The sequence below is a fragment of the Oncorhynchus kisutch genome, linkage group LG29 (assembly GCF_002021735.2).
Source record: "Oncorhynchus kisutch isolate 150728-3 linkage group LG29, Okis_V2, whole genome shotgun sequence".
NCBI classification, from domain to species: Eukaryota; Metazoa; Chordata; class Actinopteri; order Salmoniformes; family Salmonidae; genus Oncorhynchus; species Oncorhynchus kisutch.
In genome coordinates, this window is record NC_034202.2 from 15,986,698 (window position 1) to 16,012,585 (window position 25,888).

The 25,888-nt window shown below is 43.9% G+C and overlaps 2 protein-coding genes across 7 annotated transcripts in view; both read right to left on the bottom strand.

Annotated features, from left to right (window-relative positions):
• Positions 1–17,120, bottom strand: part of specc1lb (sperm antigen with calponin homology and coiled-coil domains 1-like b) — a 28,829-nt gene extending 11,709 nt beyond the window's left edge. The window contains exons 1-9 of one of the 6 annotated variants that reach the window (XM_020465382.2): positions 16,985–17,120; positions 10,591–10,783; positions 10,344–10,467; positions 8,491–10,193; positions 8,128–8,335; positions 7,771–7,844; positions 7,357–7,526; positions 6,988–7,273; positions 555–633 (exon numbers count right to left, since the gene is read on the bottom strand). In XM_020465382.2, the coding sequence (XP_020320971.1) occupies positions 555–633; positions 6,988–7,273; positions 7,357–7,526; positions 7,771–7,844; positions 8,128–8,335; positions 8,491–10,193; positions 10,344–10,467; positions 10,591–10,746 (2,800 nt within the window). In that variant the 5' untranslated portion in view covers positions 10,747–10,783; positions 16,985–17,120. Of the gene's footprint in view, positions 1–554; positions 634–6,987; positions 7,274–7,356; positions 7,527–7,770; positions 7,845–8,127; positions 8,336–8,490; positions 10,194–10,304; positions 10,468–10,590; positions 10,784–11,104; positions 11,225–16,984 lie in introns of those variants that run through there. The other 5 variants (XM_020465381.2, XM_020465380.2, XM_031808853.1 and 2 more) reach the window with 5 other exon arrangements.
• A 620-nt stretch (positions 17,121–17,740) lies between these two features.
• Positions 17,741–25,888, bottom strand: part of LOC109874411 (breakpoint cluster region protein) — a 129,357-nt gene continuing 121,209 nt past the window's right edge. Inside the window, exons 19-23 of the mRNA XM_031808851.1 lie at positions 24,091–24,230; positions 23,312–23,446; positions 23,095–23,200; positions 22,739–22,901; positions 17,741–22,663 (exon numbers count right to left, since the gene is read on the bottom strand). Of these exons, the coding sequence (XP_031664711.1) occupies positions 22,574–22,663; positions 22,739–22,901; positions 23,095–23,200; positions 23,312–23,446; positions 24,091–24,230 (634 nt within the window). The 3' untranslated portion in view covers positions 17,741–22,573. The remainder of the gene's footprint in view (positions 22,664–22,738; positions 22,902–23,094; positions 23,201–23,311; positions 23,447–24,090; positions 24,231–25,888) is intronic.

Here is a 25,888-nt window from a genome sequence, read left to right on the forward strand (position 1 = left end):
ATGTCCAGGTTGTGTAAGGACTATTTGACCAAGGAGAGTGATGGAGTGCTGCATCAGATGACTTGGCCCCCACAATCACCCGACCTTAACCCAATTGAGAGGGATGGTTTGGGATGAGTTGGACCGCAGAGTGAAGGAAAAGCAGCCAACAAGTGCTCAGCATATGTGGGAACTTCTTCAAGACTTTCGGAAAAGCATTCCTCATGAAGCTGGTTGAGAGAATGCCAAGAGTGTGCAAAGCTGTCATTAAGGCAAAGGGTTGCTACTTTGAAGAATATCAAATATATTTTGATTTGTTTAACACTTTTTTGGTTACTACATGATTCCATGTGTGTTATTTCGTAGTTCTACAATGTAGAAAATAGTAAAAAATAAAGAAATACCCTTGAAAGTAGGTGTACAAACTTTTGACTGGTACTATATATTTGCTACTGCTCGACAAAAAAATGAATCTTTCTCGACCAAAAGCCTACTGATCAAACAATCGACTAATTGGAGTCATAACGGTTGTCCAACAGAATATAGTTGATATGAATGAAGACTGTTGTACCCACCTGGCATATTGAGGTCTGTGTAGCTGGACCTTTTATCCACCATGGAGGACAGGGGTTTGGGGGTCGACGCAGTGTGCCTCTAACATAGCAACAGAGGAGAATTAGACACACACACACAAATATTCTTCATTAATGACAGGATAGCTGTACTACTCATAAAGTACTGATCTTCCTAATAGTTTAGTCGCACCAAAGAAAAGTGATAAGAGATTTTTTTTAAAACAGAGTACAGTTGTGGTTGGAAGCCCAAGGGCTTATATGAAAACCACACCAAAGTGTAAAAACAAATTGAAAAAAGGAGGAAAAAGGCAAACAAAACCTACTAATTATAAATGAATTGATCAGTGAACTTTGGGGTTGGTTAATTAAGGTGAAGTGTAACATCATTATGTAATAATGTTGGTGCTGAGTTTGATCCACAGAGCAAAAATGCTCGCCTGAGTGGCATCCATGTTGTTTGTGCTGTCATGCCAACTCCTCGTCACACCAAAACATAGTTGGCTTTGCAATGACAGCGATGGAGTTGGCAAGACAACGGCTAAACAGATGGGACTAGGCTAGGATAACTCATGGTGTAGTGGAAGAGGACGTGGGTCACAGAGTGCTTCTACTTCCAGAGTGACTTGAGCCCATTTCCCTCTATTTCAGGGGCGTCAACTCATTTTGCCCTGGGGGCCACAGTTGGTCTTCAACGAGGTCCGGACTTCAGGACTGAAAATTGGTTAGATTAATTCACCGTCAGAATTTGCAAAAAAAAATGTGTCCTCTATCCATCGTTTTTTGAATTTTCGATGCCCTCTGACTGTCTAGCTTTCATTTCGGTGATTATTAGCGAGCTGGACAATCAAGAAACTGTAGGATTTTTTACTCAAAACTAGTCGTGGTCCAGATGTTTGACACCCCTGCACTGCTTTGTCCTCTCGGACTCACTGCACTAGTCGTTCTATTCCAGTAGGCCTGCAATTACTGACTTGGCACAAATAATCAAACCCAGTAGCATTGCAGTTCTTGACACACTCAAACTGGTGTGCCGTCACCTACTTCCATACCCCATCCAAAAAGGTGCAAATCTTTTGTCTTGCCCATTCACCCTTCATCTGAATGGCACACATACACAATCCATATCTCAAGGCTTAAAAATCCTTCTTTAACCGTCTTCTATTCTTCATCTACACTGATTGAAGTGGATTTAACAAGTGACATCAAAAAGGGATCATAGACTGACCAGGTGAAAGCTATGTCATGGAAAGGGCAGGTGTTCCTAGGGCTGTGGGGGTCATGACAGCCGGTGATTGTCATGCAAATAACTTCCGGTAATTGACTGCCAATTAACATAAACATGTTTAGCATCTCCTGGCTTCCACGCATAGCCTACAAGCCACTGCTGTGGACCTTTGGAACATCTACATTTTAAAGAAGTATAATAAATCCATTTATACTGAACAAAAATATAAATGCAGCATGTAAAGTGTTGGTCCCATGTTTCATGAGCTGAAATAAAATATTATTTGTGCACAAATTTGTTTACATGCCTGTTAGTGAACATTTCTCCTTTGCCAAGAATCTCTCCACCTGACAGGTGTGGCATATCAAGAAGCTCATTATTAAACAGCATGATCCTTGCACAGGGGACAATAAAAGGCCACTCTAAACGGTGCAGTTGTGTCACACAACACAATGCCACAGATGTCAGAAGTTTTTAGGGAGCGTGCAATTGCATGCTCCCTGGCTGCAGAAATGCCAGAGAATTTAATGTTAATTTCTCTCCATAAGACTCCATAAGACTCAATGTCGTTATAGAGAATTTGGCAACCGGCCTCACAAACGCAGACCATGCCTCACAAACGCAAACCATGCCAGCCCAGGACTTCCACATCTGGCTTCTTCACCTGTGGTATAGTCTGAGACCAGCCACCGAGACAGCTGATGTCCTTTATTTAACTAGTCAAGTCAGTTGAGAACAAATTCTTATTTACAATGACAGCCTACCCCGGCCAAACCCAGACTGGGCCAATTGTGCACCGCCCTACGGGACTCACAGCCAGTTATGATGCAGCCTGGATTCGAACCAGGGACTGCAGTGACGCCTCTTGCACTGAGATGCAGTGCCTTAGACCGCTACGCCACTCAGGAGCCTGATGAAACTGAGGAGTATTTCTGTCTGTAACAAAGCCCTTTTGTGGGGAGAAACTAATTATGATTGGCTGGACCTGGCTCCCCAGTGAGTGGGCCTGTCATGTGAAATCCATAGATTAGGGCCTAATGAATTTATTTAAATTGACTGATTTCCTTATATGAACTGTAACTCAGTAAGATAGATGAAATTGTTTGCTGAGCTTATATTTTTGTTCAGTATAGTATACACAATCAAAATAAATCCATTATTTATTTTAGGCAGGTCTAAAGAAACATTATGACGTGAAGAAAATGTAGCCTATTTCAGAAGAACACAATAGCATATTCTGAGTCGTCCTTATGTCCGGTCCTGATCTGGCTATGCCATATGTCAGTGGGTTACACTAGTTCACTAGGCAGGTAAGATTTGCTTATAAGTCCTATGGCATTATTTTATAGTAATATTACAATTGAACATGGCTGAATAAAATAGAAAGGATATTTTCCCCAAACGATTTCCGAGGGAGTGCACATATGCGGGTATTCTGTGTTGAGCGGTTACCAAAAGAAACATGTCCTCCTATATGATTCATTGAGTTATTCATGCAACTTCAGTTGTGATAAAAACGTTAGGCTATATGTTTTGATCTCTAATACATTCGAAGGTTGCATGAGGCTACTCTCAGAGCAAGCACTCTGCTCTGTTTCTTGTGCAGGCTGCACACACTTAATCAGTCTCTCGTTCAAAATTTGACAAGCACTTGATAATATTCTCACCCATCAGACTTTCCTCAATTTAATCTGTTCTTTACATTATTTTAGAACCTCCCACAAAAAAAACACTTAACTAGGCACTGTAGTCTATAGGCTCTCCAACCATGTTCCAGGGGTCCTAGGCCTTTACGTTTGGTTATTTGGCCACTTTAGTTGCGATAGAAACCTTAGCAAAACATATATGCTACATGATGCATGAAACTATGATTAAAAAAAAGGTCGCAAAAAAAATGCATGCGCTGTCTCTTGCCTGATTGTACACTCTGGGCATTATTCACAAGTGATAATATTCTCACTTATCACACTATAATCTTGTCTTTACAAATACTAAATAATACACTACACGGCCAAAGGTATGTGGACACCTGCTCATCAAACATCTCATTCCAAAATCATGGGCATTAATATGCTTTGCTGCAATAACAGCTTCCACTCTTCTGGGAAGGCTATCCACTAGATCTTGGATCATTGCTGCAGGGACTTGCTTCCATTCAGCCACAAAAGCATTAGTGAGGTCGGGCATGGATGTTGGTCGATTAGTCCTGGCTCGCAGTCGGCATTCCAATTCATCCCAAAGGGCATTTGGTATTTTATTATGATCGACATTGCCTGTTGTAAAAGCAGCAGCTACTCTTCCTGGGGTTGAGGTCAGGGCTCTTTGCAGGCCAATCAAGCTCTTCCAGACCGATCGACAAATAATTTCTGTATGAACCTCGCTTTATGCACTGGGCCATTGTTATGCTGAAACAGGACAGGTCCTTCCCAAAGCTTTGTGCACAGAATCGTCTAGAATGTCAGTGTATGCTGCAGCGTTAAGATTTCCCTTCACTGGAACTCAGGAGCCAAGCCCAAACCATGAAAAAACAGCCCCAGACCATTATTCCTCCTGCACAAAACTTTACAGTCGGCACTATGCACTAGGGCAGGTCGTGTTCTCCTGGCATCCTCCAAATCTAGATTCATCCATCGGACTGCCATATGGTGAAGTGTGATTCATCACTCCAGAAAACGCGTTTCCACTGCTCCAGAGTCCAATGGTGGCGAGCTTTACACCACTCCAGCCGACGCTTTGCATTGCGCATGGTGATCTTAGGCTTGTGTGCGGCTGCTCGGCCATTTCATGAAACTCACGACGAACAGTTCTTGCACTAACATCGCATCCAGAGGCAGTTTGGATCTTGATGGTGAGTGTTGCAACCGAAGATAGACTATATTTATGCGCTACGCGCTTCAGCGGTCCCGTTCTGTGAGCTTGTGTGGCCTACCACTTTGCGGCTGAGCTGTTATTGCTCCTAGATGTTTCCACTTCACAATATCAGCACTTACAGTTGACTGGGGCAGCTCTAGTAGGGCATAAATTGGACCAACTGACTTGTTGGAAAGGTGGCATCCTATGACAGTGCCACGTTGAAAGTCACTGAGCCCTTTAATACGGGCCCATTCTACTGTGAATGTTTGTCTATTGAGATTGCATGGCTGTATGCTCGATTTTATACCCTTTTTAATCCATAAATCTATGTTCACATACTTTTGGCCATGTAGTGTATGTGTAAAATAATGTTTTATTTCGAAATAGGCATTATGGGCTTTTCCCGTAGTTCATTTTCATGCCAACCAGATAGGTTACCCGTTTATAAAGCAAAGCAATGTGCTTAATATTAGGACAGTTGAGAAACAAATATAGTAGGCCTAGCCTAAGAAAGCTGATGGAATCCTCCTCTTTTTAATAGAGGCCATTACAACTGTTCTCACGCAAATGCATAGCCTATAGAAATGTTGCGTAACATGAGCTTATAGGAACAGCTGGCTCTCACTGGGCAACAGGTGATCCTATTGTACTCAAACTCTGAATTTCAGGCCTCTCATGAACGGTTTGATTATATTTACGATTGCATTTGCATCAGAGTGATTTAGAGGAACAATAAAGCACTGAGTACCGGTCATTAGAGACGGCCGTTAGCAAGTTTGGTAGGCTACAAATGACAATCAGAGGCAACAGAGCGCAGTTTCGGAGAAGCCTAGTTACTGTGACTCAACGGTTATGTGGAATTTGACTGCGGTCATGACTCGTGACTGCCGGTGTGGCGGTAATACAGTCACCGTAACAGCCTTAGGTGTTCCTAATGTTTTGTACGATCACTGTAGAATAAATAAATATCATCATGTTGTAAAGTGCGTAATTTATTCTACACCAACCTAGATATATTGTTTCCATCTGACCACTCAGACCTGATCTTCATTAAAATGCGAGTGAGGTCCCTCAGAGTGAGGGACGGGCATCTCCCTGGCGCCTGCTATATTGACCGCTCTCAAAAGAAACTCCACAGGGTAAATGAATGTTTCATGACCATCGTCTGTCTGCTCTGGGAGAGCTTTGTCTGTCTGCTCTGCTATACAGAGCTTTGTTTCACGGAAGAGCTTTTCCTATAGCTTGAACCAAAAATAACGCAGGCAGCGACCTTCCAATTCACTGAAAAGATTGGCTGCGCGCCAAACAGACAGAACCCACCGATCCAAATGAACAATGTTACAGAGTGATTGAGTGAATGGGCTCCCTGTGTATGTTGATTTACACTTTGGTGGTGGCAATATGAAGACCAACCAAAGGTATTTTGGTTTAACTTCTTTGGGACTGTGGGGCAGTATTGAGTAGCTTGTATGAATAAGGTGCCCAGAGTAAACTGCCTGCTACTCAGGGCCAGTTGCTAATATATGCATATTATTAGTAGATTTGGATAGAAAACACTCTGAAGTTTCTAAAACTTTGAATGATGGCTACCGGGACGCTACCGTCCCACATATCCCAGAGATGTTTAAGGCTTCTTTTTAGAAGCCAGTTTATAATTGTGAACATGTAGCCTACAAGAAAAAAAAAAGCCTAATTCAAGACACATGGCTCTATTTCTGTGGAGACAGATCTCTCTGATATCTAGAGCTTCAGATGCTCTATTCCCCAAAAGGTCAGACTTAAACTGGACTTGACACTCAGGGCCTTAGAATGAGCAAGGCTAACATAGCTGGCACTGGCAACAAACACAGGAGCTCAACTCAAACAACATGCTGCAGCTAGCTCTGAAAGCTTGCCTTAATTCACTGGTCTTATGATTGGTTAGAACAGGCCCAAAGGCATTTTAACTAAGGTTGGCCAAGACATTAAACTGAACCCATTAGAAGTTAAAATGTTAATGTTCAAGAATCACCCTTCCTCATTCTCCATAGAACCCGACTTGACACACAAACATCCTGTTTTGTGACATAATTGTCATGTGCCACATATTCAGAACATAAACCTCAAGTTAACTTGAAGAGGACATCTTGACTGTTAGGGTAGAAACCATCAGGTCTTGCATGGGTCTGGAATTCTCAGTAGTTCTACAAAGACAAGGACAAAGGAACGATAGAGGGGCTGACATCTAACAAACCAATCAGGATGGGGTTAGAGATCTACAGCTTCCTCCTTCTCAGGGGTGACCTGTGCTGCCTGGTGACCTGGTTCAGAATGCTGTTTATGGGCTACTGGTCTACCATCGGGTGTTTTTCTTACCTGTATGGGAGAGATAGCAGCAGCAGGTGGGGTTTTCAGAGGACTGGGGCTGAGGGGTGTACGGGCAACCATTGTGGTAACTGCTGGCACGGCTGCTGTGGGGGAGGTTGGGACAGGGCCTGCAGTGGAGGCGTTGTCAAAGTTTTTGATGAGGGTCTTAACGGTTGGAGAGGGCTCAGAGGAGGTAGAGGAGAGTCGGCTGAGACCCATGCCCTGCCTCAGGGCAGCTAGGTCCCTCTCAACTGCATTCATGTAGTTATACACCCTGCCCCTCTCTTCATCCTGCCTAGAGACATAACAGATGGTCAATATCTTTGACACAGGGAGATTGGAACACACACACACGCAACAACAACAAAGACCACATACTTCTTGAGCTCCTCCAGCTCTTTGCTCATCTTCTCATTTTTCTCCTGTGTGTCCAGTAGGCGGCGCCGCAGGTCCCCGATCTCCTCCTGAGCCTCGGACTTGATGTCGTTGGCGATGACCACCGCCGTCTGCAGGTCGGCCTGGAACTGACGCCACTCCATAGACTCCTCCTGCAACGGGAGGTGTGAACACATATGGACGGACACACATCACATGGTCCCTATGGGCCCTAGTCAAAAGTAGTGCACTATATAGGGAGTAGGGATGCAGCCATGGGCTAACACTAAGGGCCTTCACACCCATGTTTATTACATCTGTGTTAAATATCTTCATGTTATGTTCCATACAAGAGCAACATTTAACTCCGATATGGATGAGGCACAGGACAGTATTCCTCCCGCTTCCCCAAATTACCCGTAGCTTTCGATGCAGAATCTTGATCTCACGCTCCATGTCATGTTTTTGGTCCTGTAGTTTTTTGACGGAGTCTGAAAGAAAAATGATTAATGATTAAATGAATGGAGATGGGATAAACTGGCTTACTTGGCTGTGTTATAATGGTCCCACATCCCCACCTTGTGGTCACACATCAGGTTTCCCCCTAGTCCATATACCTGAGAGCTACCACATCCCAAATAGCACCCTATTCCCTAAATAGTTCACAAATTTTGACCAGAACCCTGTTGGCCTTGGTTAAAAGTAGTGCACTACAAATGGAATAGGGTAGGGTGCCATTTGGAGATGTAACCTAGGTGTCCATCCAACACTCACTCTCCAGGTCTGTGATCATGAGGTTATCGTGGAGTTTGAGGGCTCGGTGTTGCTCCACCTCGTCCTCCAGCTCAAAAATGGTCTCCTTCATGTCAGAGACCTCTGTGTCCCTTTCCTCCAGCTCAGAACACTGCTGGGCCAGGCCCCGCTTCTGCTCAGCCAACTGCTTCTGCACCTCTCCACGGAACGCACGGAAGTCCTCCTCTAGCTGACGGGAGAATGGGAGATACATAGATGTATGTGTGAGCACACGTGTCATAAACACACAAAGATATGAATTGGGAGAAATAGTAACACTTAAAAAATATCCCGGACTGATAGATAATCTGAATGGAAAGTGTTTTAACTATGAGAATATGTGACCTTGCGGATGCCGTCCTGTAGCCTGGCGGCCTCGTCGTGGGTGTGGTCCAGGTCCTCCTGCAGCTGAACAGACTCAGCCTCTGCCCTCTCCTTGTCCCTCCTCTCGCTCTCCAGCAGGTGGCGGATGTCAGTCTTGTCCCCGGCATTGTGGATGGAGTAGAGCTCAGCCACCCTCTGCCTCTCCTGCTCCAGCTGGACTCTGCACCGAGCCAGCTCCGCCTGCTCCCCCCCAGCCGCCTCCCTAATGGCCTCCAGCTCTGCGGCCGCCATCGCTCTTTCCCTGCGCTCCATATCAGCCTGCCGCTCTGCCATGTGCACCCGTTCCTTCAGCGCTGAGATGAGGCCTTGGGCCTCGGCGTTGTCCTGCTCTGCCATTTTCAGCGCCCCGCTCAGGTGCTGCTGCACCCCCAGCAGTTGCTCCCTCTCAAAGTGGGCGCCCTGCGTCAGGTCCACGTAGCGGCGCTCCAGCTCCAGGTAGCGCCCGCTCTTAGTGTCCTCCTCGTCGGCCGGGGCGTACGCCACGCGGTGCTCATCCAGCAGGCCCCGGAAGTAGTCCATCTGCCGGCAGTAAAGCTCCAGCCGGTCGCCCTGCTGGCACAGGGAATCCACCAGGATGGTCCGCTCCTCGCCCAGTCGCTCGTTCTCTGTGCTTAGTTCCTGGGTAATCTGCTGCAGATCAGCCAACTCCTGTAGTGTGGCCTGGAGCTCCTCAGAGGTGCAGTGCTGGTTCTCTTCCATCTGGTGAATGCGCTCCGTTAGACAGGCCACCGACACCTCGCTGGTGTTGCCACTACTGCCTCTACGGGAGCGCTCGCCGTGACTCGGTGGCCCGCCCTCTGACTCGGAGGAGGAGCCGCAGGCAGAGGCAGAACCAGAGGGGGCATCCAGGGCATCATCGCTGGAGGTGATTGGCTGGTAGGCTTCGCTGCATTCGCTGTCGGCCGCCTCAGGGGAGATGACTCGCCGGGGGTCAAGAAGGTCTTCAGTAGAGCCGCAGGCAGAGCTGTGAGGGGAGACCTCATGTAAAAAAGAGGCCCGTGGGCACCCGCCATCTCCATAACTGCCATCGCGGGCTGGGGGAAGATCCGAGCTAATGCAGGGGCCTTGCAGGGTCTTTAGGGGGCTGTCCAGCCTCTGCTCCAGGGAGAAACCCAGGGCGTTGAGCCGGTCCTTCAGCATGCGGTTCTCACTCTTCAGCATGTTCAGCTCTCCGCGGATCCCCTGGTTCTGGTCCTGTAGCAAGAGCAGGGTGGATTCCACGTCTGCAGAGATGAGAGGAGTAGGGGCTTCCTTCTCCTGGTCCTGTGGAGGCTTAGCCTCAGCAGTCTCCTCTCCCTCGCCTTCCTCTCTGGCTCTGCTCCCCCCATCCTCTTCCTCCTCCTCGGGCAGGCCTAGCTGGACACGGATGCCCCGGAGCTCTGTGCGCAGGTGGAGGATCTCCACGTCTTTGCTCTTGGCCAGGCCCAGCAGGTCCTTCACCCTGCTCTCCAGGACCGTCTTGTCGCTGAGCTGCCCGTTCGACCTGGACTTGCTCATACGGGACTCAGATTCAGTCACAGTCCGGCAGCGGACTCTCTTGGGCGGTGACAAGGCATCGGAGGGTCCGGAGAGCTTCCTGCTGGTGGTGCAAATTCTGGAGCGATCCCGCAGTCCCTCCCGGGATGAACCAAGCTCCTTCACTACGGAGGAGGTCCCACGCTTGCCTGAGGAGTACAATACAGAACATTATTATTGAAGTTGGCATTTTTATATGGGTCAGAGCTAATCACAAACAGAGCATAGTCTGTAAGTAGCTCTATGTGTTGATGATGTACCGGAGTTGGTCTTTGTCTTGCCCTCTGGGTTGCTGGTACCTGTAGTGGAGGAGTTTGAAGAGTGGACAGAGCTAGTCTTCTTCGCCTTGGGAATAGTGCTGCTCCCAGCAGAGGCTCCACTGCCTACTGTTGATACTGATGGAAGGTCATCATTGCTCTTCGCCTGGCCAAAGAGAAACATGACAGTTATCATACCAGCTATTGGACCTATAAAGATAAAAAGGGGCTTCCATGGTTGTCGTTGCAGTATGAAGCCAGTGCTCGCTTTTGCCTTCTGCATTCGTACCTTAGACAGTGGCGCGGTGGCAGAGGTCTTGGCTGTAATCTTGCCAGCTGTGCCCATGGTGGTGGTGGCGCCCTCAGGCTTGACTTTCTCAACGGTCTGGGCCTTGGTGACTGTGGCTTTGGAGACGCCTGCCACTGGCCTGGTTGCTTTCCTCATACTGGGCTCTCGGTTTCTCTGACATTTACAGCGTAGTCTGTGTGGAACAAAAACACACAAGCACGCAGGATAAGTTAATAACAGGACGATGCGGTAACACATGCATGTATCAGAGGGTTTCTTGTTTCTTAGCCAGAGGAAAAAAAGTAGTATTTTTGCACCATAATTAACCTCAGTCAACAACCTCTTACAGCTACTATAAATACTAAAGAACAAGACTGACAAACGCTTAGCCTAAAAACTACAAGTGTTATAGGATGCAGCCCCTCTAAATACTAGTTTGTAAATCATTAGTTTTAAATCTATTACAAGAACACTCAATTAGCCTAGATTGAATTTTGAAAATCCTGTTAGTTACCTGATGCCTGCGGTAGTAGTTTTCTTGGGAGAAGACATGGCCTGTGATCTAGAGGCTAGGTATTAGCTAAGGAGTTGCTGTCTAATCTGGAGGAGAGACTAAATGACTACAATTCTCCCGTGCTGCGGTCTATTTATGTTCAAACGCCAGCCAGCACTACCTCCTCCTCAGACACAAACACAGACCACATGGTGATAACGGTCATTGGATGCAGGTTTGAAAGCACACAAAGCAAAGCGTGTGATTGGACGTCTCAAGCGTGTAGCTAGCTGCCTCTCTCATCACATCATCATGAGGCGGTTGAACTGCGGCTGCAGTAACTGTGGTCTGGGCAGGCCAGCTGGGCCTTGCCTTAAAAAGGCATGAGGAGCCTTTGTGTGCAGGCCTATAACGGTGCCCAGGCAATGAAAAAAATCCCTCACTTTAGTCATAACATTTCACTTTCAGTACAGTAGCTGGCATTTGGAAGTATTCTACTACATGTCGGCCTATGTCTGAGATGGCGACCCTCTTCTTCTTGAAGACTGATTATTCAAATTGAACAGGCTACTCACAATCACCTAGAATGAATCGCATATTGCCTGCTTGATGAAGTCTAAGTCCCCCACTCACAGATCAGTCGATTTAAATAACAAGATAAATCTTGACCATTATGACCACTACTAAACATTTCCTTTTCCCAGCCCCCTTGCCTTTGAACTTGACCTGTTTGTACTGCAGACAAAACAAAGACGCCTGGAGACGCACCCTGGACAGACAAAACAAAGACGCCTGGAGACGCACCCTGGAAAGACAAAACAAAGACGCCTGGAGACGCACCCTGGAAAGACAAAACAAAGACGCCTGGAGACGCACCCTGGAAAGACAAAACAAAGACGCCTGGAGACGCACCCTGGAAAGACAAAACAAAGAAGTCTGGAGACGCACCCTGGACAGACAAAACAAAGAAGTCTGGAGACGCACCCTGGAAAGACAAAACAAAGACGCCTGGAGAAACACCCTGGACAGACAAAACAAAGAAGTCTGGAGACGCACCCTGGAAAGACAAAACAAAGACGCCTGGAGAAACACCCTGGACAGACAAAACAAAGACGCCTGGAGACGCACCCTGGACAGACAAAACAAAGACCCCTGGAGACGCACCCTGGACAGACAAAACAAAGACGCCTGGAGACGCACCCTGGACAGACAAAACAAAGACGCCTGGAGACGCACCCTCGACAGACAAAACAAAGACGCCTGGAGACGCACCCTGGACAGACAAAACAAAGACGCCTGGAGACGCACCCTGGACAGACAAAACAAAGACGCCTGGAGACGCACCCTGGACAGACAAAACAAAGACGCCTGGAGACGCACCCTGGACAGACAAAACAAAGACGCCTGGAGACGCACCCTGGACAGACAAAACAAAGAAGTCTGGAGATGCACCCTGGAAAGACAAAACAAAGACGCCTGGAGACGCACCCTGGACAAACAAAACAAAGACGTCTGGAGAACACCTTAGACAGCAGCCCACCAACATGGATCACTGGCTGGGATGGGGCCTTCAGTAACAGGGAGAATTCTTGTAGCGCATCATGTTCAAACAAGAGGCTAGTAGACGTCAACACCACCCTGAGTCAGACAGTTTCTAGAAAGGCTTACTTGAAACAACCCAACAAGACCTGTCAGACACAGAATGAGTGGCAGTGGTGAAGAAATGACCTAATCTAGATCCTTCTGTAGAGTGAAGCATTATGCTAAATGATTTACAACCACTACCAGAAGAATTGTGTTATTTAAAAATAAATAAATAAATACATAGGCCTAGCATAAAATACAGTAAATAAACATAGGCTGGCCATGGTGAGCTTCATGATATTAGTACCAGGGGGTCAGGGTAGACATTCTACCCTGAAGATGGACCGGACAATAACAGACTACGAAATCCTAACATAACCTAGCTGGAATTCTGGACTTCAAGAGGAGGGGGGAGGAGAGGGGGATGGGATGACATGGTAATAGCCACTAGCAGCTAGAGGTTTCCACCAACTCTTAACTCAGCGGTGTGTGAGAATAGGATATACTCCCTCATTTCGCATTTAGTTTCTCACACACACACACACACACACACACACACACACACACACACACACACACACACACACACACACACACACAGCCAACTCAGGAATTTCAAATGGTAGGGCAGTCAGTCAGCAGATGTATTTCTGTTGTTTCAAGTCCACATGTTAAATAGCTTCGCCCATAAAAAAAAAAAGGAGTAACAAAAATTGGACTGATCTGAAATAGCCTATAATTTAAAGCTTTCTTAATGCACTCTTAGCTTACAACTTGAATCAGTTGCCTATGATTAAAATCTAATTGAATGGTAATGCAATTAGTGGACAGGCCAAGGGCGAGCCAGAGTCTAATGATCGAGCCTAACCTTGAGTAGGCCACTGAATGGGTAAAAGTCAGCTGAGCTTAGTCTTGAGTCTTTGGATCCCCACTGAGCATGGCTTACTCAACTCAAATTGTATTTGTCACATGCGCTGAACAACAGACCTTAGCGTGAAATGCTTACTTACAAGCAATGCAGTTCCAAGAAATAAGAAAATATTGACAAAATAAACTAAAGTACAAAATAAAAAAGTAACAATAAAATGACATAACAATAACAAGGCTATAAACAGGGGGTGCTGGTACCGAGTCAATGTTTGGGGGTACAGGTTAGTCGAGGTCATTTGTACATGTAGGTAATGTAAAAGTGACTACTATAATTTCCTATCGACCTAATTAAAGCCAATACTAAATCAGACCAGATAGTTACTGGAGGAAGTGAGCAGGGACTATGTATGGTTTGTACTAGGCCTATATAGATTGGTGCTGCTGAGGCTTGAGAACGGACAGACTTTCGACACAATCACCAGGAAACAATGCTGATAACTAGAGTGTAGAGATAGACAAAGGTGTAGAGGACAAAGGGTTGTAGGGGGGGGGGGGGAATTGTTGATCTGCGGAGCAGGAAGGAAATTGGAGATCAGCTGAATGAAACAATCATGTTGGTTGATGACTACCAGTTAGACTACGTGAGCATTGTTTGAGTACGACTCTGTCTCTCACACAGGACGGTAACACTGCTGAATCCCACAAACGAACCTCAAATGAATATGGGGCAGGTTTTCAAAACACTGCTGTCTTCTAAGAGGCCATCTGCACCATTATTTACAGCACCAGATGGCTCCTGTCAGGTACCCCATCATATCAAGAACACCCGAGTTGAGCATCACAGAAGAGGAATGCATAAGGAATGCTGTCCCAAAACCCAGAACATGATTCACTGTCCATGCTTATATAGAGAATAGGCCCACATGTGCTGCTCCACAATGTATTTAAGCTGCAGTCTTTCAATGTATAAACAGAGCGAGAATAAAAATCACACACTAGATAGGCTAGTCTCTCTATCGCTTCAAATTCCTCATCTTGCTCCTAAAAACCATGCCCTATAAGAGTGCTGCCTGGCCAGCCTGGACTCATAGACTAGACGTAACATTGTAAATGTAAATATGGGGCAGTCAAATGTGACTCGTTTCAGGAAACTAGGCATATGCCGCACGTCATTACTTCACAGGAGTGGCATTTGCGTGTAAAACATGTATTTTTTTTTATTTGATCAAATAGTGTTTTTCCCCCCCAGAAATGCCTTCTGGAACATGTGAACTTGCATGTGCTTTAATAACAAACTTGTACTCCATCCGTAAATACAAATAAAAGTTAAATTATGAGCCTAGTTGGTTTAGCCATGGAAAAAGACAGGAACTTTCCTGCTAGCCATTATTGGCTGAGATAATGGATGGGCTGGACCTGCCGGGAAATGAGTTTGGATTGGTCTGCCATGTAGAGTGCTTCTGTCTATAGCGAGAGCTGCTCAGTATGTGTTAATAGTCCTATCTACCGCGCTGTTTTTGAAAGATATAACGTTAGCCATCGAGAACTACAAAAAAAGTTTTGCTACCTTTCTCAACAACATTTATGCACTGAATTTAGCAGGTACTATCGACAGATCAGTTGGAAAAAGTGATGGGCTACTTTCTGCACACACCCTGGTCAGTGTGAACTGGAGTGGCTTGACAACACTGGCCAAACAAGATGTAGCTACGAACAAAACAGAGTTAAATGGTTCCAGTCTGCCATCCATGTATTCGGGTAAGAGTCTAGCTACATTTTCAGATAATATACATTTCTAATTTTGTCAAAAAGTAATTTTCTTTGCAAGTTAAAGCATACTATTCGCTAGTTAGCGAATGTTAGCTTGCTGGCTCGCTAGCAAACATTACGTGTATGATCTGTGCAGTGATATTATTTGAGTCAGAAATGAATTTGTATTGCTAGTTACAGCCTAATGTTAGCTAGCTGACAAGGAACCTAGTTGGCTAACCTTTAGCTACCTGCATATTCATACTACAGCTATGACAATGTTTGTATTGATAGTCGGAGGAGTTTGGATGATGCCAGTTCATTGTTTAGCTAGCTAGCTACATGTCTAAACAAAAGACTCCACTTTGTCAGATGTTTACATAACCCATCAAATTAGCCAGGTGTGTCTGGGGTTGATTACAGATGTGGCTGGGGGGTGGTTATACTATTTCATTCACATGACCCATCAATTTAGACAAGTGTGTCAGGTATACATCTGATAATTATATATTTTTTATTTATAAAACATTTATCTGGACACTTTGTTTTTGATATTGCTACTATGCAAGTAACCATTTCACTGTACTGTTTACACCTTGTTTCCTGTGAATGTGACAAATAAACACACATCTTATTTGATATAGTGTGTGTTCCCAGTAACAGTAATGTGAGTAACAACATGACCTGCACCAACATCAGATTAGGATATAGGCCAAGGACTAGATAAAGTGTATTTGTACTTTATCCTTATTGTAGGCTACTACTTTTAGTCTTGAAATCTTTGGTTGTTTACTAAACTATTCACTCTGTTTAGCACATGGCCTCCCTCACATGTCTATCCTTAAAGAGATCGTCCCACCTAAGGTTTAAGAGGGTGTGAACAATGCTGAATGGGTGTAGACAAAGAAGAGTTCTCTAGTAGGTGTACTGGGCCATTTCACCAAAAGTGGGGTTACAAGTTCATCAACTTTCAAAGCAAAATTACTTTCCCCATTGTTCCTTTGTACGATGTAGCATCTTCTAGTTCTGAGTCTCTACTTTTATCCAATGTAAAAAACGAAATTACACATTTTGCAACGTAAGACCGAATCGAGGCGGTCGGTCACAAATTAGTATGATATGTTACGTTTAGTATGGTTACATTAGACATATGGTTAGGTTACTTAATGCAATAACGAAGGTTGGTTGGCGTATAATGGATCACAACACACAAGTCACTGGCAGTGCACTCACGGACAAGATATATTGGGTAAAACTGAGATTAAGTTGTTATAAAAATGAAACTGAATAAAGAAAACAAAACCATCTGTTATTATAACGTTATGCCATTCGGAACTACTGGAGCTGACAGAGCCAACGACGCTATAGCTATAAACACTGCGGAATTTGTTAAGTGTCCCAACTGGAAATTATGACAACTAGCGTTAGCTCCTCAAGTGACGTTAGCTAGCTGACTTAGCTAGCGTTAGCTAGCTCACGAAATCAAAGAGAGCAAAGACAAAGGTAATTTATTTTCTATTAGGTTAGCTGACATTAGTTAGCTAGATACGTGTGGTGTACTGTTTCGATACGGTTACATTGTAACGTTAGCTAGCTAATTATCAGAGACACTGCTGGCTCGATGAAGTTAACTAGCTAGCTAATAACCTAGCTACCACAAGCAACATTAGAATATAAAACACGTCCAACCCGTTTTACCTGGAATTCGTTCGTTCACACCAGCGATAATCGGTTTCCAAATATTGTTAATTTCATGCACTCCATCCCCGGCGTCCCACCCCTGTCTCTTGTCTTTGACAGGACGCCGACAGCACGGAGGTCATCATTACGCCGATTGTGTTGTCACACCAACGCGTTTACGCCCAACTGAAAACGAGAGTTTCTATTGGACAAATGAAGGTAGGTCCCGCCTCGCTTCATCCCATTAGCTCTGTTCGCTTCCGTATGGTTCTTAAACCGTAAACGGTTTGTTTTTTTGGATCCCCATTACCTTTTGCAGAAGCAGCAGCTAACGTTACTCTTCCTGGAGACCGTAACAAATAAACCCTTGTCCATAGAGCACCATAGTAAACCGATTACGGCTTCGAATTGTGAGATGTCGCCTGACATTTTTGGTCGGTAGCAGAAATGATACAAAGTAGGGTACCAGCCAGAGCCATATATCATCTAAATACAGGCTTTCTCTCTGCTGATGTTGAGAAACATTTCTCATTTTATAAAATAATGACATGTACATCTGTGATGTGGTGACACTGGTGATATGTCTGCAATCTTTCAAATCTAGTAATATGGATCAACAGTTAGGCCTTGAAGATATAAGGCATTGACAAATTTTTTACATAGATACTGGAGATTTTATTTAACATTTGTTTTGTACAAACAGAGGCTGCAAATGCCTTCCAAACCTGTATTGTCCTCAGAATACAGTATCCCTTTTACAGCTCCAAAACAAAACATGTATGTTAACCAGAAGAAAATAAATCTAATTTGAAAAAGAGACAAAGGTCAAATGTTTCAGTGGATGACCAGCAAGTTCCATTTTAGCCTCATACAGTTAACTAGAAAACATGGAATAAATCTAACATATTCCCAAGAAGAAAGAGTAATACATGAATTATGATAAAACTATTGCCAGGCTCATGTCACCTTACAAGTACTGAAATAATACTCATTCCACATACAGTATGCATACACTGAAATGCTAAAGTCATACATAGAGTAATATATTCCATATTTTTAGACTTTAAAATCCATTCCACATATTTAGAATAACAATGTATCTTATGTTGCCATATATTACTTTTTCATGAAAGAAGGGAAGCGACTAGCCCTATAAAGGAAATTATATGTATCACACTGACAATCAATAACCAAGTTCTCTTTCAGTTGAAGCCCAATTGTTCAACTGTTTCATCCTAAATGTTATTGGCCACACTTTGATGAACACCACAATAAATAAACCTAAGAACCCAATGTAAGCACTGTCTCTAGCATGACGCAGTACGTATTGTACAACCATAAGACGAGGTTAGAGCGATAACTAACCCATATAAACTCAAAGAACCTTCATCTTTCCATGCAAAGGTTTTCTACACACTCAAAATGTCCTAATGCATCACAGTGGGCAGTCTGGAGTAAAAACAAAAGTAACTGAAAGTGTAGGTTATGTTCTGGATTAGTGACATGTTGATACACACATACATACATACATACATACAGTAGCAACAGATAGGACAACAGGTGGTTACAGACTGTTTGGCTGTTATTGGAAAACAAACAAAGGACATCTTACAAATGAGCGATACACAGCATAGCATAGAGCCTTGAGCGATATGATCTAGATATGAGTCATATAACTGACAGTGATTTTTGAAAGTGTCCTCCTACAAGTATAGATAGCACTTAGTTACTACTAATATCATTTCCTTCAGATGAGGGTATTCAACTCTGTAAATACAGTAGATTTCATTTTTACACAGAACTGGAACAGAAAAGCTGAAAATGAGATATGTTGTTATTGTCGACAGAGCTAAGGCAGAGTGAGGGTTATTGACTAAGCATTTGTCCATTGTCAGCATCGTATTTATTCCAAAAATGAATTGGACTCAGTTTGGTATCATAATATTCAGACGAGATCTCCAACACAGGCTAGTATCATGAATGGAGATACCAAACTCTACGGTCATGTATTGGTCTCAAAATATGTGCCAGAATGACATATCGGTTTTCTCAAAAGGCAAGGGAGACTAAAGCACCCAGTAAGTCTCCTAACAGCAATTCCAATTACATATTGAAACCCACGGCATACATACTGAATAAAAGCTATAGCGTGGAGGCACAATGGAGCAGAACAGTGCACATTAAGCACTAATTATGGAGATCAAAGTGATCCAAATGACTGGTCAATGCACTGCCTTTCTCTCTCATAGCTAATGGCTTGCTTCATGTACAGTTACATGTGTGTGGGATATGTGAGGATACATTAGGCCAAAAATGAGGACTATGGCTATTAACCGGAACTGAGTTAGTTGATATATGGTTAAGTCAGGATTTGAAACATGTCTTAATTTCCTTTTTTATACAGTAAATAATTGTCCCATTAATTCATTCACTCACACATTTGTGGGCATGAATGCTTGCATACACACCCACACACTCACAAATGCCAGATTTTACACTACCTACTGTACTGACTACAGTCAAAACTGCCAGAAATGTCTCCGGCTAACTTCAAAATGCCGGAGTCCTTCATGAAATCTCAGTAGCGTAGAGAGTAGTACAGTCTCTGAGTTAGTAAACTAAACACGTTTCTTGTTAACAATTTGTCAGCCAGCATGAAACATTATAACCTATTTTAAGCTTCTTTATCAGAACCAAAGCACATCCTGTGGCCCAACATGACAACAACAAGTACAGTGAGCTTTTTTGTTGTTGTTTTGGCTCTGTAATCCAGCACTTTGGATTTGAAATGATACAATGACTATGAAGTTGTAGGCTGTCAGCTTTAATTTGAGGGTATTTTCATCCATATCGGCTGAACCGTTTAGTAATTACAGGACATTTTGTGCCCGATAGAAATGAATAGTATATCATGTATTGTGTCATTTTGGAGTCACTTTTATTGTAAATAAGAATAGAATATGTTTCTAAACACTTCTACATTCATGTGGATGCTTTTAATTCAGGATGATCCGTAATCATGGTAGCATCCACATTAATGTAGAAGTGTTTTTTTTTTTTCACAATTAAAAGTGACTCCAAAATGACACAATACATTATTTACCATTAATTTATATGGGTCACAAAATAATCTGAAACAACCAAAACAAACAGCAAATGCATCCAACACATGTTTTGAGTCACAAGCTTGACGTAATCCAATGAATATGGGACTAAATATATACTTAACTTTTGACTACTTGAATACACATAAGTGAATTTGTCCCAATATTTTTGTCCCCTAAAATGGGTGGACTACATACAAAGAGTGCAGTAATTTCTATACGGTTCACCTGATATGGATAAAAAATACCCTCAAATCAATGCTGACAGTCTGCACTTTAACCTCATTGTCATTGTATCATTTCAAATCTAAAGTACATGAGTACAGTGCCATAACAACAACAAATGTGTCGCTGTCCCAATACTTTCGGAACTCACTATAGATGACAACACAGTGAAGAAAAGAAATGTAATCAAACATGCCTGCATGTTAAATCAAGGTACTGAAATTAAAACCCTACTAATATAATCTTCTCTTTTTTTTTCTGAACAAAATATTCTAAGAGCATTTTCTTTTCCAGGTCCCTTTTGTGGGTTACTATCAGGCAGACAGGAGGGGTGTAGGGGACGGTTTAAGACAGCTGTCCAAACACCCACCAAAATATTGGTGAAAATAGGATAAACAAGTATTCTTTCATAAAAGCAACAGAATGGTTCACTTTAGACAAAAATGTAGAGCGCCTGCAAATCAAAACAACCAATTTGAAATAGGCAAATTACCTTAATTTACATGATAATTACTTTTACAAGACCACTGAGACAGTTGACAAGAGGAAACACGTTATTGTATGTACTGTATACTACTAAATGTATCGTTTTGTTTACTACTTCAGTAACACAGCAAGATTTCAGGGCCGGTGGTAGTGGACTAGGACAATCACCGGGAAGGTTACCCAACAGATGAAGAGAGGTTGTGACATTTCCACAGCAGCATTCAAAATCATAGAGGGAGTGTTACCTTCATGATGGATAAATGGCTAACAAAAGGCTGGACAAAACTGCAGTTATTCCCACAACAAGGCTACATCCTGGTTACGTAGGCAGGATATGATCTGCCATCACCCCAGGACTCAAGGCTGAAACCTCTACCACTTTCTTCATCAAATCGGAACAAAGAGATGTTGCATCTGGCCCCCACCCCCAAAATAAATTATGCTCATATCAATGATTATTACACTGTTAAAACAAGTAACATACAAAAATTACAGCTTTACGATTATGTAAATAATTTATCTGTAAATACAATTGTGTTAAAAAAAAAGAAAGAAAGCCAAACAGATTATTTTTGCTAGATCTCCTATGTCATCTCCGGATCAAAGATATGAACGCAGACAAAATCCTATGTTAGAAAATATATTGCTTCCCGGATATTTAAAATAAGGACTACTTGAGACACAAACAACACAACTAGATAGAATTGCTTTATGGTCCAAACTGTTGGCAGTCCTTTTATAATCTATAGAAAGATCACCCGTTTCTGTCAACTCTTCCTTTTCTTGCAGTCTCTCTGTGTTTGTCCAAGGCTTGTTTATCTTGTATACACTTTTGTTGTTGTTGTGTGTGTGTGTGTGTGTGTGAGTTTTGGATTCCTGGGACAACTGTGTGGTGATCCTGGCAGCTCTGGATGTTCCTATCAGAACCTCTTCAGAGGACCCAGATGGTTCCTTTTCAACGTAACCTTAGCATTGTGGTCCCAGTGTATCACGTGTAAAACATACGGATTGAATCTCTCCAGCGGTGGATTAAGAAATAACTCAAACATTTGAGATGGCTAAACAAAACGCAGCGCAGGCTCTTGCCTTCATAATTGTCCAAAAAACAAATATACTATGTATGTGATGTCCATCACAATCTGGCTATTTCTGAAGAGGCATACAGTGCAAAACGAAAACAACAAAAGCATTGCATTTCTGCTCTGCCTGTATAAGTCTTCAAACTAAATCGAGAAGAACTGAGAATTACCTTCAACAACAATAACTTAAAGTGGAGAAGCCCAAAAGTGTGATGAGAAATCACAGAATCTGTCATAAGTTAAACAATAGCTGTTTCTCTGCTTACCAAGCAGGAGCCGATACCAAAAAAACTCAAAACTAACCTGGGACACTCTTTTCCCCTACATCAAATTGAAGTGTTTAATTTGTGGTTACAGCGGGCATGTCCAGTAGTAGCATTCATTCCAGACACCGTACACAAGCTGTGGAGCTTTGACATGAGAGCGAAAAGACAGAGCGAGGAGGAGAGGAGAATATGTTGCGTCAGCCAGGCACAGAGAGTCACACTGGCTATTGGGTGTGATGTAATAATGCATTATCATCATCAGATGTGTGGTACTGGTGTCAACCTCTTGTTCTCGGAGGGGGTGGTGGCGCCCTCTGCAGGATATGTCCAGAATCAACGGCGAAGAAATCTCCTGCTGCAGTCCAGTCCAGCTAGGGCCATTCTCACTCTCAGTGGCCTTCCCAAATGGACAAATGGGTTTGAGTCTCTATCTCCCTGTGGAACCCTCTACACTTCGGTGGAGAAGAGGATGCTCTGACGCTTACTGTCCGGCGTGGGGATGGTCTCCAGCTGGAGGAAGTACAGCAACACCTGGACCTGGGGGGACAGACGGACAGTGAGAGGGACGATAATATCAAAGAAGAGGGATGGGGAGAGAGAGAGACAGACTACCTGTGACATGACCTCCAGGGACCAGCTGTCTCCCATGCTGATAGGCTGCGTGGGGTTGGTGGGGATCATGCTGTCCTTCTCTGCAGGACGCAGCAGGGTGGGGCCAAACACCGTGGCCAGGTTGTGGAGGGACATCTTGTTGATGCTCTCCTTGTCAGCCACCCTGGGGAGCGGGCAGAGACCGAGGGTGAATGGTGGCTCGTGGTAACACACCACGTGAAAGGACATAACAATCCCTCTGTTACTCAAACATATAAGGAGTTGAGCATCTGCTTGCTTGCTTGGGATCGGCTTGTCTCTAAATGCCTGCGTTTGTCTAAGTGTAGCTCGATGTCTGTGTGTCTGTCTGTGTGTACCTCTTCAAGTGATCCAGCAGGAAAAGGAACGTGACCAGGTTGGGTTCTGGCAGCGACAACAGTAGATTCAGCATGCAGCTCTCTTTGGCAACGCTGTCAGACAGGGCTGCAGAAAGAGAGACCGACATTCACACATTAACCTGAGTGCTGAGTTATACCACGATAATATGATAATGGTAGATGTGGCTGTTGGCCCGGTCAAAGCCATGTGACTAACCAATGCCTCCTGCGAAGTTGGGGTACAGGTCATCGGTGAAGAGGGGTTCTGGCAGCTCTCTGAAGTACAGCTTCAGAGTCCCGGCGATGGCGTTCACATCCATCTCACTCATCATCACAGACACGTCTTTGTTGTCTGTGGGAAAGACGGGCAGAGCTCAGAAAGACAGGCAGAAAGTGTAGCCATGGCAACAGCGGAGCAGGGAGACGGATAGCCGCGGTCATTTCTGCCATTCACTAAAATCACACTGCGCCTCAGTTCGTTGGCAGATAGGCCGAGGACACAACATGCTCCCCAAAGCAAGCTGTATATGTCGTAATCAGAGAAATCACCACACACACGTACTCACACAAATGCACAGACGCACAAGCTCACCCACACATAGGAATTAGTAAGTCTAAATGAAGAAAGAAAACTGGGTTAAGCACAAACTCTTTTAGTCTTTTTTGTTGTTGTTGCAAAACCAGAAAATGTACCCATGATTCCCAAAAACGGAGCGGCATAATCAGAAGATCACCTGAGGGGAGACAGCAGGGTAGGACACATGGATTTTATAGTAGTCAGTCCAACAGACTTGAATTTATATGGGAGTGCACAGAGGCTAGTCTGATGGAACCAGACGGACGGCTGCATTCATTGTTCTATCTCGCTTCACGTAATCAAGGTTGGTTCCACCAAGCTACAGAACGTCCACAGAGAATCCTATACTGTAGCCTATTCTCACATCCAGGGCTCCACTGAGAGGGAGCGTCAGGGGAAAGTAAGGTGTTGGTACTCACTGGTGTCAAAGGCAGCCTTCAGGGCCTGGATGTCTGTAGCCACCCCTGAGACCCGGTAGATGCCCACTTCCTCCATCCCCCTCCGCTCAATCTCCTCCAGACACTGTCTGACGATGTAGGGCACCTTGGAGTGCTCCCGTCTGGCATGGGGAAACACACAATTAAGGAATGGCATACCAGAGGGCATGGGGATACATACACAATGACACACACACACACACACACACCGAAGAGTTTTTCTGTTGGATGCATAGGTTGCACACAAATTGCATCTTTAACTGTGTTAGTATCCCAAAATGTGTGTGCAATTATTAAAATAATAACAACATACAGTACCAGTAAAAAGTTGACATCTACTCATTCCAGGGTTTTTATTTATTTAGACTATTTTCTACATTGTAGAATAACAGTGAAGACATCAAAACGATGAAATAACACATATGGAAACATGTAGTAACCAAAAAAAAGTGTTAAACAATTGAGATTCTTCAAAGTAGCCACGTTTGCCTTGATGACAGCTTTGCACACACTTGGCATTCTCTCAACCAGCTTCATGAGGTAGTCACCTGGAATACATTTCAATTAATAGGTGTGCTTTGTTAAAAGTTAATGCATTTGAGCCAATCAGTTGTGTTGTGACAAGGTAGGGGTGGTATACAGAATATAGCCCTATTTGGTAAAAGACCAAGTCCATATTATGGCAAAAACAGCTCAAATAAGCAAAGAGAAATTAGAGTCCATCATTACTTTAAGGCATGAAGGTCAGTTAATACGGAACATTTCAAGAACTGTGAAAGTTTCTTCAAGTGCAGTCGCAAAAACCATCAAGCGCTATGATGAAACTGGCTCTCATGAGGACCACCACAGGAAAGGAAGACCCAGAGTTACCTTTGCTGCAGAGGATACGTTCATTAGAGTTAACTGCACCTCAGATTGCAGCCCAGATAAATGCTTCACAGAGTTCAAGTAACAGACACATCTGAACATCAACTGTTCAGAGGAGACTGTGTGAATCAGGCCTTCATGGTCGATTTGCTGCAAAGAAACCATTACTAAAGGACACCAATAATAAGAAGAGACTTGTTTGGGCAAAGAAACACGAGCAATGGACATTACACCGGCGGAAATCTGTCCTTTGAACTGATGAGTCCAAATGAGAGATTTTTGGTTCCAACCGCTGCGTGAGACGTTGAGTGGGTGAACGGATGATCTCCGCATGTGTGGTTCCCACTGTGAAGCATGGAGGAGGAGATGTGATGGTGTGGGGGTGCTTTGCCAGTGACACTGTCTGTGATTTATTTAGAATTCAAGGCACACTTAACCAGCATGGCTGCCACAGCATTCTGCAGCGATACGCCATCCCATCTGGTTTGTCTTTCAACAGGACAATGACCCAACATACCTCCAGGCTGTGTAAGGACTATCAAGACGGAGAGTGATGGAGTGCTGAATCAGATGACCTGGCCTCCACAATCACCTGACCTCAACCAAATTGAGAGGGTTTAGGATGAGTTGTACCGCAAAGTGAAGGAAAAGCAGCCAACAAGTGCTCAGCATATGTGGGAACTCCTTCAAGACTGTTGGAAAAGCAATCCAGGTGAAGCTGGTTGAGAGAATGCCAAGAGTGTGCAAAGCTGTCATCAAGGCAAAGAAAGGGTGGCTACTCTGAAGAATCTAAAATCGAAACTATATTTTATTTGTTTAACACTTTTTTGGTTACTACATGATTCCATATGTGTTATTTCATAGTTTTGATGTCTTCACTATTATTCTACAATGTAGAAAATAGTACAAATAA